Raw genomic sequence first — 21768 nt, forward strand, 5'->3', positions numbered from 1 at the left:
ACAGAAATATAGACCATACGACCAGAAGACAGAGGAGCAGAATTAGGCCACTCGGCCCATCGAGTCTGCTCCGTCATTCCATCATGGCTGATATTTTTCTCATCCCCATTCTCCTTCCTTCTCCCCATAACCCCTGACCCCCTTATTAATCAAGAACCTATCTATCTCTGTCTTAAAGACACTCAGTGATTTAGCCTCCACAGCCTTCTGCGGCAAAGAGTTCCACAGATTCACCACCCTCTGGCTGAAGAAATTCCTCCTCATCTCTGTTTTAAAGGATCGTCCCTTCAGTCTGAGGCTGTGTCCTCTGGTTCTAGTTTTTACTACAAGTGGAAACATCCTCTCCACGTCCACTCTACCCAGGCCTCGCAGTATCCTGTAAGTTTCAATAAGATCCCCCCCCCTCATCCTTCTAAACTCCAACGAGTACAGACCCAGAGTCCTCAAATGTTCCTCATACAACAAGCTCTTCAATCCAGGGATCATTCTTGTGAACCTCCTCTGGACCCTTTCCAAGGCCAGCACAGCATTCCTTAGATACAGGGCCCAAAACTGCTCACAATATTCCAAATGGGGTCTGACCAGAGCCTTATACAGCCTCAGAAGTACATCCCCGCTCATGTATTCCAGCCCTCTCGCCATGAATGTTAACATTGCATTTGCCTTCTTAACTGCCGACTGAACCTGCACATTAACCTTCAGAGAATCGTGAACAAGGACTCCCAAGTCCCTTTGTGCTTCTGATTTCCGAAGCATTTCCCCATTTAGAAAATATTCTGTGCCTAGATTCCTCCTTCCAAAGTGCATAACCTCACACTTTTCCACATTGTATTCCATCTGCCATTTCATTGCCCACTCTCCTAGCCTGTCCAAATCCTTCTGCAGCCCCCCGTGCTTCCTCAATACTACCCGTCCCTCTACAGATCTTTGTATCATCTGCAAACTTAGCAACAGTGCCTTCAGTTCCTCCTCCCCGATTGTTAATGTATATTGGGAAAAGTTGTGGTCCCAGACGTACACCATTTACTGGGGGGGGGGGGGGGGGGGGGGGGGCATTTTGACTTTGTGCAAATTAAAGCCATTCCCCCCCCTCTTCTGCCTTCTTATTTCCATCGGAGTCGAAAAAATGGAAAGCAGGCTGCGGATTGACAATTACCTGAGCTGTGATATCTGCATTGCCCAGCTGCTGTCAAAAGGCAAGTGTCTCAAAGCGGAACCAATAAATTACTGAAAGCTGCACCAGGCTCCAAGTTAACAGCCTCTACGCGTTGCTTAGTAACATGCTCACAGCTCGGGGTTCCTTTTCCATTCTACTATTGCTAGAGAGCTGTCAGTTATCTAATTGGGGTGGAGTAACGAACTGGAGTTGTTCAGTTTTTAAAAATAAATATATGTTAATACTTTTGGCTGTATGGCACTCTACAGAATTCCTTGTACTGCAACTTCTGTTCAGCTCTTCTGGGCATTTCTATATTTCGCATCCATTTTTTCTTCCATTTTCTGTCCTTTGTACCTGAAGGCATTGGTTTCTCAGTTGACTACAATACAGCATTAGCTCTCCTTTTTAAAAAAAATATCTTTGGAGTACCCAATTCTTTTTTTCCAATTAAGGGACAATTTAGCGCGGCCAATCCACCTACCCTGGACAGCTTTGCGTTGTGGGGGTGAAACCCACGCAGACACGGGGAGAAGGTGCAAGCTCCACACGGACAGTGACCCGGGGCCGGGATCGAAGCCGGGTCCTTGGCGCCGTGCTAACCACTGTGCCAACGTGCTGCCCACATTACTAATCCTTATGGATACGCCTGGAGCATCTAACTTGGCGAACACCATGCTCAAACCTTAGCCAATGTCTCCAAGTCCAATTAATGGGACTGACAGCCAATATTTACGCTCCACGCCGACCACCACGCACCCTACCCCAACTGGCCTGGCACAGATCGGGAAGCAGTCCTTTGTGCGACAGTTCGCTTGGGAACCTTGGCAGTCCTCCGGCAGGAAAGAACATTTCACACTGACCGGCGACGGAGCTAGGAGACCACATACTTAAAAAAGCTGGAGGGACTTCAATAAACGCTATAAGTTACAAAAAAAAACAAATTCAAAGTTCACGTTGAAAATACAAAAATAAAGGACTTGCCCTCCCAAATTGTTCCCTGATATCTTGACGAATTTCTTTTCCAGAATATTTCCCTTTTTTAGGATTTCCTTCATATTCAGTTGTGAGGCACGTTTTCACAGACCCACTCAGTTTCTTTAACATCAAATATTTGACCTTTCAATGTCGCTTTCCAATTCTTTTCATACTAATTTTCGATGTCTGCTTGGAATGATTTTCCTGTAGGTTCTCCGTTCCGACACATTCCTCTTCACCTTCACCACCGGGGCCTGTTCCAGGTTGAGGGAAGGGCTGGAGTGAGATTTCTTTAAGGTGCAGCTTTCATCTTCGATGATACCGTACAGGTGGGCCTCCAACTTGTCCAGGTCGTCAGTGCCTTCGTTCAGCTTCACTTTCAACAGGTTGACGTACGTTTCAATTCGACACTTCTGCAAAGGGTAAAGAGACAAAAAGTAAAGCTGAGTTGCTTAACTGGGACACCCAGGTGGAAAGGCTCGAGGTGCAGCATGCCCCCTAGGCCGGCGAGAAACTAGGTGTAGCCATCTGGAATGGCCACTTACAATAAGAAACATGGACGGTCGCAAAGCATCGTGGGAAAAGCGGACAATGCGAGGTTCAGACAGGCTCAGGGCCTGAATGGATATTTGCGAGTGAGGAATCCAGACGGTATTGAAACCCCCAACCGATTAGCATCTTGATGGCCCATCTCCGCCAAAGGACTGATACTCGGGTAACCGGTACAGTCCCAGACATTTTGGCGCCACTCCCTGTACCCAGGATGCATCAACAACAGGGTCAATGACCGCTTAGGACACACCCAGCCATCCAGGCCCCTTTATTGGCTCAAATCGAACACAGTGATCAATAATTACCCAATTAGTGGGGCCCAAACTGAAGGACCGCCCAAAAGAGGGTGAGACCCCCCCAAGGATAAAGAGAGAGAGAGACCACCATGTGTTCGGCCTCTCTTGGACCTGGAGCTCCGGCAGCGTCTCCCTCCAATCGCTGCCCCACCAGAAGCAAGGTCAAGTTCAACTCCCGCTACCAGGCGGATGGGCCCAGCTGGGCAGCAGTTACTCCTACAGACCCGATAGATCCAGAACCGAACAGCGGCCACTGTTCCTCTGACCTAAGCCGGGTGCCTGAAGTTAAGTACAGGTTGTCATAGTCGATAGGTGTAGTTTAATTAGTAGTGTTTACGTTGCATGATTAATTGTGTGTGTAAATAAATTCCCCTTGATCTTGAACTAACTAACTGGTGTTTGGCTTTTTGATCGATCGCCGGTTGAACCTTGTGGTGGTATCATTTGATTCCTGGCGACGCTGAGCAATATAATATCGATACCTAAAGAAAGGAGGGCAAACTCATTGGCTGCCATATTTACAGTAGGTAAAAGAGGCAACGTACCCAGTTATTTTTTTCCAATGAAGGGACAATTTAGCGCGGCCAATCCACCTACCCTGCACATCTTTGGGTTGTGGGGGCGAGACCCACGCAGACACGGGGAAGAATGTGCAAACTCCACACGGACAGTGACCCGGGGCTGGGATTCGAACCCGGGTCCTCGGCGCCGTGAAGCAAAAGGTTTACAAGGTTTCCCCCCCCCCTTTCCACACCCCCGTGGAGTATATTTCAGCGGACAGCTATTGACCGGCAGCAGGTCCTGTTGATGCCCGTCTATGATGTTTTGCGTGTCCCGCACCCTTGGAGAACGCACCGGGGGGAGGGGGGTGGGGGGAGCTGGTTTAGCTCACTCGGCTAAATCGCTGGCTTATAAAGCAGACCAAGCAGGCTAGCAGCACGGTTCGATTCCAGTACCAGCCTCCCCGGACAGGCGCCGGATAGTGGCGACTAGGGGCTTTTCGCATTTGAAGCCTACTCGTGACAATAAGCCATTTTCTTTTCGTTTCAAGTGGGGGTTACCATTCGTGGGACCCGACGAACTCCATCGGCAGGATGGGCCGAATCTTTCAGTCACTGTCTCTCTCTCTCTCTCTCTCTCACAATGAGGCCACAGGAATGAAAATGGCGCAGTGGAGGTTGCTTTACTGATGTCAGGTAATATGAAGTGAGCTTTATTCCGTTACCTCTCCAGAAGGTCTGGACACCGGGGCCAAAAGTGGAGCCTGCGGCCTAGCTCGCCTTCTGTCACCTTGACAACCACAGAACCCGGCAAATGAAAAAAAAAAACGAGAAGCCAGATTTGGAAGCCTCACCTCATATTCAAAGTATTCCTGCTTCTGTTTGTACTCCTCAAACTCCTTCGCCTTCCCTTTCTTTTCCGGAAAGGTCATCTGAAGGTCGTCAAGGTCGTCCAATATGGTTTGCAACATCGAGTCGTGTGATTCAAGCTGAACGTCCTGAAACAAAACAAAAAGGTTTAGCTTTAAGGGGCCTTTTTTCTTTCGGTCAATAGGCCTTGGAATACGGGCGCCGGAGATCAGTGCCTTGGCTTTGTTCAAACCCACCCAGAAGCAATCTCACGTAGAATGGCAAAAAAGGAGGCCGTTCTGCCCATCGGGCGTGTGCTGGGATCTGAGGCAAATCCAGGATAAAACATCACTTCCTGCGTCGGGTCAGTGACAATCGAGCACAACCTTGCACTTGAACTTGCCCTGATCAATAGTAGAGGTACCATCGTAGATCATAGAATTTACAGTGCAGAAGGAGGCCATTCGGCCCATCGAGTCTGCACCGGCTCCTGGAAAGAGCACCCAACCCAAGGTCAACAACTCCACCCTATCCCCATAACCCAGTAACCCCACCCAACACTAAGGGCAATTTTGGACGCTAAGGGCAATTGATCACGGCCAATCCACCTCACCTGCACATCTTTGGACTGTGGGAGGAAACCGGAGCACCCGGAGGAAACCCACGCACACACACGAGGAGGATGTGCAGACTCCGCACAGACAGTGACCCAAGCCGGAATCGAACCTGGGACCCTGGAGCTGTGAAGCGATTGTGCTATCCACAATGCTACCGTGCTGCGAACAAATAATTCTTCGAAGACCCCAAAGTCTTTGCCGCTTGACTAACGAATAACTACAGTCACTAGGTTTGTAAATTCACAATTAATTTCTAATGATAAAAAAACTATAATTAACCATGCAGAAAATACAACAGGTTAACTATTATCGAATTACTAACCATTGCTCTCATTAACTTGCCCCCACTCTCTCCACACACACACACACACACACACACACGACAGACAAACAAACACAGAGGGGAAAGAAGGGGTGTAAAAATAACGATGAAAGGAGAAGTATGAGTCCTTGTTTAGATGGTTGTTTTCCATCCACCTTTCCTCAGTCTAAGCTTTCAGTTCGAGGTTTTTGCTTCCAGTCGGTAATGGTTTTCACAGTAGATTCATCCAGGCCTCAAGGACGGCCAGTCAGCGCCAATATAGGTACGGCTGATCATGGCCTTCAACTGCGTTTTCCCGCCCTTGCCCCCCATTATGTCTTGAATCCCTCAGACACCAAATTCACCCATCCTGAAAGCGATAGCATTATTTTTATTGTGACTACTAAAGAAAGATTAATGTGATACAGAACCCACGAAAGCAGCAAAAACTAGTCTGTAAGCCTCACAGATGGGTAGCGTGAAGAGCGATAGAAAAAGAGGGAGGTAAAGATATCGAAGAAAAGGAGACACTTGGTGAAGTGAGGGACGGTCATAGGCAGGGAGCGTCACTTCTTTGTGTCTCTGGGCAGTGTTACTGATGGATCAGTTGTTTATTCATAGAATTCCTCCTGTGCAGAAGGAGGCCATTCGGCCCTTTGAGGCCTGCCCTGGCTCGCTGAAAGAGCATCGCAACCAGGCTCCCACCTAACCCTTTTGGATGCCAAAGGGCCACGGTAGCACGGCCAATCCACCTAACCTGCGCACCTTTGGGCTGTGGGAGGTAACCGGAGCACCCGGAGGAAACCCGCGCGGACACGGGGCGAAGGTGCAAACTTCACGAGGCCGGGAGCAAACACAGATCCCTGACGCCGTGAGGCAGCAGTGCTAACCACTGTGTGGCCTTGGTCACAGGATCTCTGGAGGGGGGGTTGCCTGATTTCGGCCATTTTGGATACGTCAAGCTGCCGATGTGAAGTTCCTGTTGTGGAAGGCGAAAGATGGACAGCAATAATTTCGGCCACACAAATGTCTGTCCAGCAGTTCAGACTGCGCAGCGCTGTTACCTGTGACTGCTTCGAGGTGGCAGAAGGCAGGATGGGGCGGCTAAACTTCCTCTTCGAGCCGACAGCTGCCGGGAAAGGCGGTGACGAAAACATGGCGGCCACGAGATTGATCCGCGTGATCCAGGAGTTCATCTGATCAGCGCTCCTAAAGAAATATCACGAATGAAGAATTATTGAAGAACTTTGTATTGTTGAACTTTGTATGTTTGTTTTTAACATTGTTTTTTTTTTTCTTTTGTGATTGGTTTGGGAGGGGCAGCTTGTCGGGTGGCTTCTGTGAAGAATTGTGGACAATTTGTGTGTGATTTGTTTTTTTTAAATTCCCACTCTAAATTGCCCCTTAGTGTCCGAAAAATCTTAGGTGGGGTTACTAGGTTATGGGGATAGGGTGGAGGTGAAGGCTCAAGTAGGGGGCTCTTTCCAAGGGCCGGTGCAGACTCGATGGGCCAAATGGCCTCCTTCTGCTCTGTAAATTCAATGATATTCCATATCATTGGCCTCCACCGGCCGGCGTGAGTTGGCGCATGTGCGGGAGCGCCAGCGTGTGCTGGCGTCATCCCAGCGCATGCGCAGAGGGCTTCGTTCCTGTACCGTCCATGGCGAACCGGCACAGCCGCCCCGGCGCGGAGGAATAGAGTGCCCCCACGGCACAGGCCCGCCCGCGGATCGGTGGGCCCCGATCGCGGGCCAGGCCACCGTGGGGGGGCACCTCCCGGGGCCAGATACCCCCACGCCACCCCCCCCCCCCCCCCACCGAGAACCCCGGAGGCCGCCCGCGCCGCCAGGTCCCACCGATAAGGGCCTACTCCAATTTACGCCGGAGGGACAGCCAATCGGCCCATCGCGGGCTGGAGTATTGCCCGGGGGGGGGGGGGGGGGGGGGGGGGGAGGGGGGCGCTGCCAGTGGCCGCCAACCGGCGCGGCACGATTCCGGCCCCCGGCGATCCTCCGGCCCGGAGGGGGGGTCGGAGAATCCCGCCCCAATGTGTCGACAGGCAGCCCTTTGCAACGTTTGTAGTATCGCTTGCCTTCGTTCTCCCTTACTGCTGGATTTGCCAACATCTACGGGGCATTGAAGCCAAGATTAGGAGACAACAAGGCTGGGAAAATTGACCGAGTTCTCCAGCATTCTATATTCATCCTCTAGTGTGAGCCCATGTCTTGAATATTCCATCTCTGCCATTCACAATTCACATTGACATGAACGGGGCAATGCAGTCGATCGGAAAATGAGTTCTTCGCCCGGTTCCTCGGAGATTTCAGATCATCAGCTCCCTCTTTGTGGGCCCTCTTAAAGATCAGGCCCCATTTGACCCCGTCGGTGGTGGTGTGGGTGACCTAACCTGAGGGTGGGGCTTTAACCGGGGTTCCTGTTCTACTTACTGTGCCTGGAACAGGAAGATTCGCCAGTCGGCAGTCTTCAGGCGAAAAACATGCGGCCGTTTATTGTACTCAGCGGCCTTGGTCGCCAGGGAGTGGTGAATACTGATTGCTTCCTCCGATGACTGTTTGTTCGGCCTATACTCATCCTGCAGAAAAAAAACATTTCATGTGAGTCACAGAGTCGTACAGCGCAGAAAAGGTCCTTCAGCCCATCCAGTCCGCACTGAAAATAACTACTCCTAATCTCATGCTTGTCCCATTTACCAGAACTTTTCCCGTTTCCTGGAATGTGACGGTGTTTCAAGAACTCAACCACGCGCTTTTTCAAAGGTTGTGAGGTTTCTGGCCTCCACGACTTCCCAGGCTGCGCATTCCAGGGCCGGGATTCTCCCCTACCCGGCGGGGTGTCACCAACGGCCTTTGGCGCCCGCCGTCCGGCGTCGGGGCTGGCCGAAACGCCTTCGCCAGTCCGCGCATGCGCCGGTGCGTCAGCGGCCGCTGACGTCACCACCGGTGCAAGCGCGGGAGGGGGTTCTCTTCCGCCTCTGCCATGGTGGAGGGTCCAATCGTCCCCCCAGGATCCCGGGGGCCCGCTCGCGCCGCCAGTCCCGCCACCACCAGAGGTGGTTGAAACCACGTCGGCGGGATTGGCCTGTACGCGGCTGGACTTAGGCCCGTCGCGGGCCGGAGAATCGCCGCGGGAGGGCCCGCCGATTGACGGGGCGTGATTCCCGCCCCCGCCGATTCTCGGGTGGCGGAGAATTCCGGCCACGGCGGGGGAGGGATTTACACCGGCCCCGGGCGATTCCCCGACCCTGCGGGGGGGTGTCGGAGAATTCCGCCCCAGATTCTCTGAGGAAAACAAAATCCTCAAATCCCCTCGGAATCTCCTTCCCCTCTCCCTAAAGCAATGTGATTGACTCCCCCCCACCCCCCCCAAACCTTCTCTGCTCTGAAGGAAATAATACAATTTTCTCCTTATAGCTCAGATGTTCCAGCACGGTATTGCAGTGTTGCTTCATAGCTCCAGGGTCCCAGGTTCGGTTCCCGGCTGGGTCACTGTCTGTGCGGAGTCTGCACATCCTCCCCGTGTGTGCGTGGGTTTCCTCCGGGTGCTCCGGTTTCCTCCCACAGTCCAAAGATTTTTTTTTTTTAAATTTAGAGTACCCAATTCATTTTTTCCAATTAAGGGGCAATTTAGCCTGGCCAATCCACCTAGCCTGCACATTTTTGGGTTGTGGGGGCGAAACCCACGCAGACATGGGGAGAATGTGCAAACTCCGCACGAACAGTGACCCAGAGCCGGGATCGAACCTGGGACCTCGGCGCCGTGAGGCTGCAGGGCTAACCCACTGCGTCACCGTGCTGTCCCACAGTCCAAAGATGTGCAGGTTAGGTGGATTGGCCATGATCAATTGCCCTTCGTGTGAAGTGGGGTTACTGGGTTACGCCGATAGGGTGGAGGTGTGGCCTGAGGTAGGGTGATCTTTCCATGGGCAGATTTGATGGGCCGAATGGCCTCTCTCTGCACTGTAAATTCTATGTCTATCCAGCGCAACATCCTCCCTCCAGTGCAATCACCTCCTTCCCAGCGTGAGGCGACCAGAACTGCACGCAGTGCTCCAGTTGTGGCCTAACCAACGTTCTGACCAGCTCCAAGATAACCTCAAAGAACAAAGAAAAGTACAGCACAGGAACAGGCCCTTCGGCCCTCCAAGCCTGTGCCGACCATGCTGCCCGTCTAAACTAAAATCTACACTTCCGGGGTCCGTATCCCTCTATTCCCATCCTATTCATGTATTTGTCAAGATGCCCCTGAAACGTCACTATCGTCCCTGCTTCCACCACGTCCTCCGGCAGCGAGTTCCAGGCACCCACTACCCTCTGTGTAAAAAAACTTCCCTCGTACATCTCCTCTAAACCTTGCCCCTCGCACCTTAAACCTCTGTCCCCGAGTAATTGACCCCTCAAGGCTTTGACAAAGAGTCATCGGACTCGAAACGCTGGCTCTTTTCTCTCCCTACAGATGCTGCCAGGCTTGCTGAGATTTTCCAGCATTTTCCCTTTCATTCCAGATTCCAGCCTCCGCAGTAATTTGCTTCTATCGTAATCTTTAATAATCTTTATTAGTGTCACAAGTAGGCTTACATTAACTCTGCAATGAAGTTACTGTGTAAATCCCCTCATCGCCACATTCCGGCCGCTGTTCGGGTGCACAGAGGGAGAATTCAGAATGTCCGATTCACCCTAACAAGCACGTCTTTCGGGGACTTGTGGGAGGAAACCGGAGCACCCGGAGGAAACCCACGCAGACACGGGGGAGAACGTGCAGACTCCGCACAGACAGCGACCCAAGACGGGAATCGAACCCGGGATCCCTGGCGTTGTGAGGCAACAATTCCATCCACCGTTTGTCCGCTCCGTTCCTCCAACCTGTCCATGTCCATTATCAATCTCCTCCTCACGGTTCACAGGACTGAGATCAATAAAACAGGGGGCGGGGGTGGGGGGGGGGGGGGGGGGCGGGGTAAGGGTTAGGGCTGGGTGAAGAGGCGTTACCTTCAAAAGATAGATGACTGTCCCCTTTAAGACGGCATAGAAGGTTTTCCAACTTCTCTTTCCCCAAGGTGCTGTGTGAAGCAAAAGAAAACAATAATGAGGAATGGCCGGTCCAGATTGGACCGTTTCTTCAGCTCTCTCTTTCTGAAGGTTGTCAGCTCCCCATGTTGTCCTGGAGTCTTCAAGAATTAAAGATTAATCTGGAGGTAGCAGAGCCACGTGGATTCATCTGAGCGTACATTTTATTTTCACTAGTTTTTTATAAAAATTTAGAGTCCGCAATTTTTTTTTCCCAATTAAGGGGCAATTTAGAGAGTTCTCCCCCCCCCCCCCCCCCCCCCCCCCCCCCCCGGTGTGTGACCCTCTCCCCTGAAAATGGCGTCACTCCCGGTTCATTCCCATCGATGTCACGTCCAGTCCCTGAAAGAAAGAGGCAGGGGGTTAGTGAGGAATTCCCAGGAGTTGCCCCCCCCCGAGCAGGGGGATAGTGAGGAATTCCCAGGAGTTGCCCCCCCCTCCCCCCGAGCAGGGGGATAGTGAGGAATTCCCAGGAGTTGCCCCCCCCCCCTCGAGCAGGGGGTTAGTGAGGAATTCCCAGGAGTTTCCCCCCCCGAGCAGGGGGATAGTGAGGAATTTCCAGGAGTTGCCCCCCCCCCCCCCCCCCCCCCCCCCCCCCGAGCAGGGGACCCAAGGGGCCCGTTTGCACCCAGTACAATTTAGCACCCCGGACCAGTTCAATTTCTCAAGGGGCGGGGGGACAGCGTCATAGTTTCTTCGCGGGTTATGGTTTGGAAGACCCTCTGTCCTAACCGCTGTCTTCGGGCACCTCTGCCACCATCCTGGGCCTGTTTGGGGAGTTATTTTCGGTGACCAGGCGGCGGGGGGGGAGGGGGCGGAGCAGGCATCTGCACCCCTGCCTCCCGCTGGCCCAGGAGATCCTGCCTGTCGATGATCCCGGTGACAGGCCCTGGGTTGGTTGGTAGGCCCGTGCCGCCCGCCGAACCCAGTGGGGTGGATTTGGGCCCGGAGGGCGACTGTCCGAAGGCTGTCAGCCCGGTATCGGGAGCGGAGGGTGCACGTGAGGCTCTCTGTAACGGGGTGCAGGCCTCACTCGGGCCTAACACTGTGTCGCCCCTCACCCCGGGCCCCCGGAATCTGGCACTTCATAATTTTGTTTTTCCACCTCCGTAGATAGTTGAGGCAGTGCCTGATTCTCCCCACCACCCTCCCCTCCCTCCCCACCACCCTCCCTTCCCATCGCTCCCCACCACCCCCCTTCCTTTGCCTTCTGTTGGTACAGTAGCGAGGGTATCTTTCCAGCGTAACGTTTAGTGCTTGTACCATTTGTTTTTAGTACAAAACCAGAGGTGGTTTTTTTACGCAAAGAGTGGTGAGGCCGTGGAATGCCCTACCTGCAACAGTAGTGAACTCGCCAACATTGAGGGCATTTAAAAGTTTATTGGATAAGCATATGGATGATAAGGGCATAGTGTAGGTTAGATGGCCTTTAGTTTTTTTCCATGTCGGTGCAACATCGAGGGCCGAAGGGCCTGTACTGCGCTGTATCGTTCTATGTTCTATGTTCTAACTGTGTTGTGAACAGTTTTAATAATCAGAGTATGCACCCCCCCTCATCGTACATTGGTACTGAGGGCAGGATATCCTGTTTCTCCAACACAAAATTAGTGTTTGTACCGTTTGGCCTTCTATATATATTTTACTGTTTTAATAAAAAGATATGGCCAATCCACCTAACTGGCACATCTTTGGGTTGTGGGGGGTGGAACCTGATGTGTTATGTACTCTGGGATAACACAGGCTGCAACTCGATGCAGCTTTGACCAAAAGATACTCCAGGCTTTGAAGTAAGTTCAATGTGATTTATTGAACCATTAGCACAGTTCTCTATGAGTTTGACTCTCCTGCTAATCTTGCTGTAGTAACGCAGTCTAACTAACCAGTCGGCTCTAAGCCACGTGGTGGGTGTGATGCTTCTGATCTGCCCCTGTCCGACTCTCTAAGTGTCGCCTGTGGAAAGAGACAGAGCATGTGTGTCCTTGGGTTGTGTAATGCCCCCTTGTGGTCGTGTCACCTCTGGGTCTCTTGACTGCCCATTGGTCGTGTCCTATTCTATGTGTTCATTAGCTGTATGTCTGCATGTCATGGCGTCTCTGGTGCTCCCTCTAGTGGTTACTTAGTCGTAGTGTATTTACATTGACCCCTTGTGTATTTACAGTGATGCATATCACCACAAAACCCACACAGACACGGGGAGAATGTGCAAACTCCACACGGACAGAGATCGAACCCGGGCCCTCGGCGCCATTTTCACGATCTTTGACCACTTGTGTTTGTAAATTTGTCAGCGATGGAAGAAAAAAACAGTTGGTTGACTGGGCCGGCAGGGTCAGAGGTCATGTGACAACAACTCCCGGAGTCCGTCCAGCCAGAGTTGGCGACTGTACTCCAACCCCTTTGTACGCCGCAAATCTGCATACCACACACCAATGCAGCGACCTGATTCAATTGCGTTCCTCCCGCTCCCCTTGAGAGTTGGACAGAATGCCAGAAGCATTCAGGCAGAAAGTTGTTTGTGAAGCCTTCCCGACACATTCTTTCTTCTCCTGGCCTCCTCCCCGAGCTGTGTCGAGCGCAGTTTCTTGCCAACACTGCCCAAGGGGAATCTTTCTCGAATCGCTAGCTCACCAACAGCTGATGTAAAACGGTGTGTGCAACCACCCATGTCAACCCACATCCTCCCAATGCAAGGTGTAACACATCGATACGTGCCGGTGGGCTCAACAACCTTCACAACAAGGAGGATTCTGAGGTAAATTAGCTTGGCCGCCTGCAACATGTAGATATCAAATTGGCGCGAATCGTCATTGGCGATTTGCTGAGGAAAGGCGGGGGTGGGGGGGGGGGTGAATGAATTATTGAGGAAGTGGTCGATACAACAGGGATTGTCTCTTTATGTATCGGTTGCGACGAGTAACAAAACACATCAGCGCTGTCTCATAACCAACCTACAGAATGAAGCTGAAGGCTGGAATTTGGTCACAGTTATGGGAAAGCACCTACTGTTCGTATGGCCCCCATCCATTGTCCCGCTTTGGGCGCTGTCGGCTTTCGAAAACCTTCCCTGCCTCCCCCCGCCAGGTGTCAGCTGCGGCACCCGAAGCCTCTGAGTCAGGAGGCCGTGGTTTCGAGAGCCGATTCAGAGACGTAGCCAGCCTAATGCTTCAGGGTAGTAGGTGTAGTGTCGGTGTCATCTTTCCATTGGGGGGTGAAACCAAAGTCTTCTCAGCTGAATGTACAATGTACCGTGGTACTATTCGAAGAGGAAGCAGAGAAGCTACAGTGCAGAAGGAGGCCATTCAGCCCATCGAGGCTGCACCGACCCGCTCAAGCACAAACCTCCTCCACCCATATCCCAGTAACCCCAATTAACCTTTTTTTTTGGACACTAAGGACAATTGATCATGGCCAATCCAACTAACCCGCACATCTTTGTACTGTGAGAGGAAACTGGAGCGCCCGGTGGGCAGAACGGTAGCATTGTGGATAGCACAATCGCTTCACAGCTCCAGGGTCCCAGGTTCGATTCCAGCTTGGGTCACTGTCTGTGTGGAGTCTGCACATCCTCCCCGCGTGTGTGCGTGGGTTTCCTCCGGGTGCTCCGGTTTCCTCCCACAGTCCAAAGATGTGCAGGTTAGGTGGATTGGCCATGATAAATTGCCCTTAGTGTCAAAATTGCCCTTAGTGTTGGGTGGGGTTACTGGGTTGTGGGGATAGGGTGGAGCTGTTGACCTTGGGTAGGGTGCTCTTTCCAAGATTCGGTGCAGACTCGATGGGCCGAATGGCCTCCTTCTGCACTGTAAATTCTATGAGGACACGGGGGAGAACGTGCAGACTCCGCACAGACAGTGACCCGAGGCCAGGAATCGAACCTGGGACCCTGGAGCTGTGAAGCAATTGTGCTAACCACCGTGCTACCGTGCCGCCCCGCAGAGTTCCCACTGGTGTGCTGGCTAATCTTCGCCAATGAGGCTAAAAAATAAGATGACCTCATGCTACTTTTTGGAAACTTGCTATGAGCCAGTTGTCTGCATTCCTTGATTAGAAAACACTTCAAAAATACTGCATTGTCTATGAAGTGCTTTGGGATGTACTGAGATTCCCCTGAAGGAGCGAAGCAGCTAGCTATACTGTTCTGGGATCCTGTCCACTGGAAATATAAATGGGGGGGGGGGAAAAAATACCACCAACTTTTTTTGCCATCAATGTCTGCGTGGACTTTGCGACTGAGGAAGCCTTGCTTGTAGGTGGGAGCTTTGTTATCCTGTGGGACCTCCAGGAAGGGGCTGCCTTTATCTGTCACCCGTGTCGTGTTCGCAGACTCGTCCCCCTTTGGCATGATCGCTTTCTGCAGCTCATCTTCGTCTCTGGAAAAGCAAAAGTAGATAAGGGTGAATGGAAAGCCATCCGCCTCTCTGAGAATTGGCCGAATTCTCTACCGTTGACGAAAAGGTTTTTTTTCCCCGACTTTTTATCGCTTCAGGGATTTGCCATGCAAAATTATAATTTTTAAGCACACGCAAGGGTAGGAACCTGCCAGACGTGTCATGCCGGCTGTACGCTTTGCCTATTAATGATGCGTCGATGTTTCCAGCCTTAACATTGTCCAACAGTGTTGCCATGGCAATGTAACAGGCGCAAGCATATCCATTTGTTAAACTTAACCAGTTCAGGACCATTTAATAGGTGCATCTGGAAGTTTCAAAAATGTAGCCTGCACCACATAGCTTGGGTTTGATTCAAATATAGTGGTAGACACTGTGCTCTGTATATATCTGGGATGTCACTGGGCTCTGTATATATCTGGGGTGTCACTGGGCCCTGTATATATCTGGGATGTCACTGGGCTCTGTATATATCTGGGGTGTCACTGGGCCCTGTATATATCTGGGATGTCACTGGGCTCTGTATATATCTGGGATGTCCCTCACTGGGCTCTGTATATATCTGGGATGTCACTGGGCTCTGTATATATCTGGGATGTCACTGGGCTCTGTATATATCTCGGATGTCCCTCACTGGGCTCTGTATATATCTGGGATGTCACTGGGCTCTGTATATATCTGGGATGTCACTGGGCCCTGTATATATCTGGGATGTCCCACACTGGGCCCTGTATATATCTGGGATGTCACTGGGCTCTGTATATATCTGGGATGTCACTGGGCCCTGTATATATCTGGGATGTCACTGGGCTCTGTATATATCTGGGATGTCACTGGGCTCTGTATATATCTGGGATGTCACTGGGCCCTGTATATATCTGGGATGTCCCACACTGGGCCCTGTATATATCTGGGATGTCACTGGGCTCTGTATATATCTGGGATGTCACTGGGCCCTGTATATATCTGGGATGTCACTGGGCTCTGTATATATCTGGGATGTCACTGGGCTCTGTATATATCTGGGATGTCCCTCACTGGGCTCTGTATATATCTGGGATGTCCCACACTGGGCTCTGTATATATCTGGGATGTCACTGGGCCCTGTATATATCTGGGATGTCACTGGGCTCTGTATATATCTGGGATGTCACTGGGCCCTGTATATATCTGGGATGTCACTGGGCCCTGTATATATCTGGGATGTCACTGGGCTCTGTATATATCTGGGATGTCCCTCACTGGGCTCTGTATATATCTGGGATGTCACTGGGCCCTGTATATATCTGGGATGTCACTGGGCTCTGTATATATCTGGGATGTCCCACACTGGGCCCTGTATATATCTGGGATGTCACTGGGCTCTGTATATATCTGGGATGTCACTGGGCCCTGTATATATCTGGGATGTCACTGGGCTCTGTATATATCTGGGATGTCACTGGGCTCTGTATATATCTGGGATGTCACTGGGCCCTGTATATATCTGGGATGTCCCACACTGGGCCCTGTATATATCTGGGATGTCACTGGGCTCTGTATATATCTGGGATGTCACTGGGCCCTGTATATATCTGGGATGTCACTGGGCTCTGTATATATCTGGGATGTCACTGGGCTCTGTATATATCTGGGATGTCACTGGGTTCTGTATATATCTGGGATGTCACTGGGCTCTGTATATATCTGGGATGTCACTGGGCCCTGTATATATCTGGGATGTCACTGGGCTCTGTATATATCTGGGATGTCACTGGGCCCTGTATATATCTGGGATGTCACTGGGTTCTGTATATATCTGGGATGTCACTGGGTTCTGTATATATCTGGGATGTCACTGGGCTCTGTATATATCTGGGATGTCACTGGGCTCTGTATATATCTGGGATGTCACTGGGTTCTGTATATATCTGGGATGTCACTGGGCTCTGTATATATCTGGGATGTCACTGGGCTCTGTATATATCTGGGATGTCACTGGGCTCTGTATATATCTGGAAAATTTATAAAAATCTACTTACATTGCCCACTCCATCTTTTTGCTTTTGATTGCATGGTATAGTGCCTAAAACCAGAAGCAGAGAAAGATGCTGAACAGGAAATTCATTTTGGAGCAAACATGTAATTGTCAAATATCAGCAAGTTACTGCGGAAGCTGGAATCTCAATCTAAATCGGAAAACACTGCACAATCTTCGCAGCATCTGAGGAGAGAGAAGGGAGCTGACGTTCGAGACTGGATGTCTCTTTTGCAGAGCTAGGGAGGGCTGGGAATATCACCGGCCCTCTCTCCGACCTTGCCCCGCCCCACAACTGTCTGAATCTGACCCTGTTTCCTGTGCACTGAGGTTGACCAGGCTGATTCCTGGGATGGCGGGACTGTCATATGTGGAGAGACTCAGTCGGTGCCGATTCTGTTCATTGGAGTTTAGAAGAGTGAGAGGGGATCTTATAGAAACTTACTAAATTCTAAACAGAATTGGACAGGGTAGATTCAGAAAGAATGTTCCCGATGGTGGGGGGAGTCCAGAACGAGGGGTCAGAGTTTGAGGATAAGGGGTAAACCTTTTAGGACTGAGGTGAGGAGAAATTCCTTCACCCAGAGAGCGGGGAATCTGTGGACTGTGGACTGCGACTGTACTCGTTGGAATTTAGAAGGATGCGGGGTGGATCTTATAGAAACATATAGGGCAGCACGGTATTATGGTGGTTAGCATAAATGCTTCACAGCTCCAGGGTCCCAGGTTCGATTCCCGGCTGGGTCACTGTCTGTGCGGAGTCTGCACGTCCTCCCCGTGTGTGCGTGGGTTTCCTCCGGGTGCTCCGGTTTCCTCCCACAGTCCAAAGATGTGCGGGTTAGGTGGATTGGCCATGCTAAATTGCCCGTAGTGTCCTAATAAAAGTAAGGTTAAGGGGGGGGTTGTTGGGTTACGGGTATAGGGTGGATACGTGGTTTGAGTAGGGTGATCATGGCTCGGCACAACATCGAGGGCTGAAGGGCCTGTTCTGGGCTGTACTGTTCTATATCTATATCTATATAAAATTATTATTATTTTTTTTTTTTAAATTTAGATTACCCAATTATTTTTTCTATTAGGGGGCAATTTAGCGTGGCCAATCCACCTACTCTGCAAATTTTTGGGTTGTGGGGGCGAAACCCACGCAGACACGGGGAGAATGTGCAAACTCCACACGGACAGTGACCCAGAGCCGGGATCGAACCTGGGACCTCAGCGCCGTGAGGCGGTTGTGCTAACCACTAGGCCACCGTGCTGCCCTCTATATAAAATTATGAAGGGAATAGATAGGATAGATGCGGGCAGGTTGTTTCCACTGGCGGGTGAAAGCAGGACTAGGGGGCATAGCCTCAAAATAAGGGGAAGTAGATTTAGGACTGAGTTTAGGAGGAACTTATTCACCCAAAGGGTTGTGAATCTATGGAATTCCTTGCCCAGTGAAGCAGTTGAGACTCCTTCATTAAATGTTTTTAAGGTAACGATAGATAGTTTTTTGAAGATTAAAGGGATTAAGGTGTTCGGGCGGGAAAGTGGAGCTGAGTCCACAAAAGATCAGCCATGATCTCATTGGATGGCGGAGCAGGATCGAGGGGCCAGATGGCCGACTCCTGCTCCTGGTTCTTATGAATTCGCTATGACAGGAAGTAGTTGAGGCCAAAACGTTGTGTGATTTCAAGAAGGGATTAGATGTTGCTCTTGGATGTTGCTAAAGGAATCAATGGATATGGGGGGGAAGGGGGGATCAGGGTATTGAACTTGATGATCAGCTGTGATCATAATGAATGGGGGAGCAGGCTCGGAGGGCCGAATGGCCTCCTCCTGCTTCTATTCTTTGCGCATGTTTCTATGAGGGAGAAGGGAGGGTTACGATGGGAGTTTAGAAGAGGAAATAGGGGAAGAGACTCAAGTGGAACAAGATTACCAGCATGGACTTGAATGGTCAAATGGCCTGTTCCTGCATTATATTGCCTATATAATCAGATATAGCCAAATCTCTGCTCCTTTGAGTTCACGCATGAAGGGGCCAGTTGACACCAGGAGGTAACTGGTATTCCTGAAGAATCGCGGTCATGAAGTGAGAGTGGAGCGAATTATCTGAGAGAGAATCTAAATTGTCACCTTCAACATTTCTTTTGGAAAGTCCCTCCCATCATTCAACCCTTCCAAGTTAGCGACGAAGTCGTGGCTCGACATGCTTTTCCCGAGATTCTGAAACGGCGATGGAAAACAGGAAGAAAGTACAAGAATAAGTGACGACATACCAGAGAGAGTTTTCTCTCTCCACCCCTCCCTCCCCCCCCCCCCCCCACCCCCCCCGGGGACTCAGGGTGAACCAGGCAAGGGGGGGGGGCGAGAACGAGCTGAGTCTGGAGCTGAGGCAACGGGAGCAGCCATTTCAAAGGGGAAGGCATCCCAAAACATCGTGGGCCGGATCTCGAATAACGACGAGTCCGAGTACAGGAGGGAGATAGAGAACCTGGTGGAGTGGTGTAACGACAACAATCTCTCCCTCAATGCCAGCAAAACTAAAGAGCTGGTCATCGACTTCAGGAAGCAAAGTACTGTACACACCCCTGTCAGCATCAACGGGGCCGAGGTGGAGATGGTTAGCAGTTTCAAATTCCTAGGGGTGCACATCTCCAAAAATCTGTCCTGGTCCACTCACGTCGACGCTATCACCAAGAAAGCACAACAGCGCCTGTACTTCCTCAGGAAACTAAGAAAATTCGGCATGTCCACATTAACCCTTACCAACTTTTACGGATGCACTATAGAAAGCATCCTATCTGGCTGCATCACAGCCTGGTATGGCAACTGCTCGGCCCAGGACCGCAAGGAACTTCAGAGAGTCGTGAACACCGCCCAGTCCATCACACGAACCTGCCTCCCATCCATGGACTCCATCTACACCTCCCGCTGCCGGGGGAAAGCGGGCAGCATAATCAAGGATCCCTCCCACCCGGCTTACTCACTCTTCCAACTTCTTCCATCGGGCAGGAGATACAGAAGTCTGAGAACACGCACGAACAGTCTCAAAAACAGCTTCTTCCCTGCTGTCACCAGACTCCTAAATGACCCTCTTATGGACTGACCTCATTAACACTACACCCTGTATGCTTCATCCGATGCCAATGCTTATGTAGTTACATAAGAGATGGGTGTAGGCACTGTTCCAGCCCTTTGGGCTGTAAAATGTGGCCAATGGGGCTGGTTTAGCTCACCAGGCTAAATCGCTGGCTTTTAAAGCAGACCAAGCAGGCCAGCAGCACGGTTCGATTCCCGTACCAGCCTCCCCGGACAGGCGCCGGAATGTGGCGACTAGGGGCTTTTCACAGTAACTTCATTGAAGCCTACTCGTGACAATAAGCGATTTTCATTTCATTTCATTGTATATCTTGTGTTGCCCAATTATGTATTCTCATGTATTTTTTTGAATTTTGTTTAATTCCCTTTTCTTCCCATGGACTGAATGATCTGTTGAGCTGCTCGCAGAAAAATACTTTTCACTGTACCTCGGTACACGTGACAATAAACAAATCCAATCCAACATTGGTGTACAGGGTTTGGCCACGCGGTATCTGGGTGAGTGAGAGGTACTGTGTGGAGGATGTTGTATTCATGTTGGGTGAGTGGTCAACACTTACACAACGTTAAGAGTATTATAATAGAGTCTGTTTTGTGACCAGTGATCTCCTTTCCATAAACAAGGAGCTGCCTCAACTCGGGAACGATTATACTCCGTTGTTACCAGAACAAAGATGGCTGGGCATTACAAAGTTTGTTTCAGACGGCTGACTGTTGAGTGGAGGTTTCTCACGGAATGTCATGGCCACATTTTACAGCCCAAAGGGCTGGAACAGTGCCTACACCCATCTCTTAAAATGGGCGGGTGACCTGGCGACCATAGCCCACAAGCAGTAAATAAGACTCAGCACTTCCCACAAGGAACAGGAAGAGACATGCCCACCTTTATCAATGGGGAAGATGAGAAAGACCCTGCAAGGTTCTCTAATGTTTGTACCATCTCCAAGGACTCTGTTACATTCGGAGTTTGGGTGATGCTGTGGTGTTTTGTGCATCGTGTTCAAAGAATGGCCCTCATCGAATTCACCCTGAGGTACAACCTTAACCCAGACTGTGGAAAGCTTACCTGTCCATGAAGATCCGTATTTAGAAGCATAAGTGCGCAAATTATGGTGTGGACAGCATCTACAAAGGATAAGGGATAGATGAGGTCAGACGGATGTTTTGTTATACTGTCATTGTTATCCATAGTGAGTCGGACGCCCTGCCAATCGGTCAATCGATTGTTTAACCTGCTGGCACTGCCTCTGGGATATGGGCATAGCGTAGGATGGGACAATGGGCGAGACTTTTGCCCACTGGAATAATTTGAGGCGTGGAAATTGGTCTCTAACCCCAAGACCAGTCGGAGCTAGGAGTGCGGAACAATCCCTCCACGGGAAGAGATAAGCACGAGGCCTGGTTGCTTTGAGGCCTCAAGCCTTCCAACCGTAAGGCCGCAGACTCGTGCAAATGTACAAAATGGAAGCGACAGGAGACCGTTCGGGCCTTCAAGCTTGTTCTGTCCTTCAATAAGCTCTTGGAAGAGCTGTTTGTGTTCCGAATACCACATCCCCCACCCCCACCCCGTTGCCCAACAAGAATTGATGAACCTCCGCCTTAAAAATAGTCAGTGACCTCGTTTCCACCGCCTTCGGAGGCCGAGTTCCAAAATCGCACAGCGCTCTGAGAAAACACGTCTTCCCTGTTCTCTGCCCTTTGAAGGCGACTCTAATTTTCTAACAGTCCCCTCGGTCCTGGACTCACCCACCAGTTTTTGTTTTGTTCGTTCAGGGGATGTGGGCATGAGAGGCTGTGCCCGCATTTATTGCCCATTATCGAGGGGCAGTTAAGAGTCGACCACATTGCTGTGGGGGTCTGGAGTCACATGTAGGCCAGGCTGGGTAAGGACGGCAGATTTCCTTCCCTCAAAGACATTCGTGAATCAGATGGGTTTTTACGACAATCGG

General features: G+C 50.9%; 1 protein-coding gene across 2 annotated transcripts in view; it reads right to left on the reverse strand.

Moving 5' to 3' along the window:
- Positions 1–2051: 2051 nt before the first annotated feature.
- The window catches only part of LOC119957388 (PH and SEC7 domain-containing protein 3-like), a 65497-nt gene continuing 45780 nt past the window's right edge, over positions 2052–21768 (reverse strand). For both annotated transcript variants that reach the window (XM_038785344.1, XM_038785347.1), the window contains 9 exons: positions 20886–20944; positions 18854–18943; positions 16740–16783; positions 14525–14700; positions 10256–10326; positions 7697–7842; positions 6314–6458; positions 4337–4480; positions 2052–2547 (listed from right to left, as the gene is read on the reverse strand). In XM_038785344.1, the coding sequence (XP_038641272.1) occupies positions 2302–2547; positions 4337–4480; positions 6314–6458; positions 7697–7842; positions 10256–10326; positions 14525–14700; positions 16740–16783; positions 18854–18943; positions 20886–20944 (1121 nt within the window). In that variant the 3' untranslated portion in view covers positions 2052–2301. The remainder of the gene's footprint in view (positions 2548–4336; positions 4481–6313; positions 6459–7696; positions 7843–10255; positions 10327–14524; positions 14701–16739; positions 16784–18853; positions 18944–20885; positions 20945–21768) is intronic.

The sequence above is a fragment of the Scyliorhinus canicula genome, chromosome 26, assembly GCF_902713615.1.
Source record: "Scyliorhinus canicula chromosome 26, sScyCan1.1, whole genome shotgun sequence".
Classification (NCBI taxonomy): domain Eukaryota; kingdom Metazoa; phylum Chordata; class Chondrichthyes; order Carcharhiniformes; family Scyliorhinidae; genus Scyliorhinus; species Scyliorhinus canicula.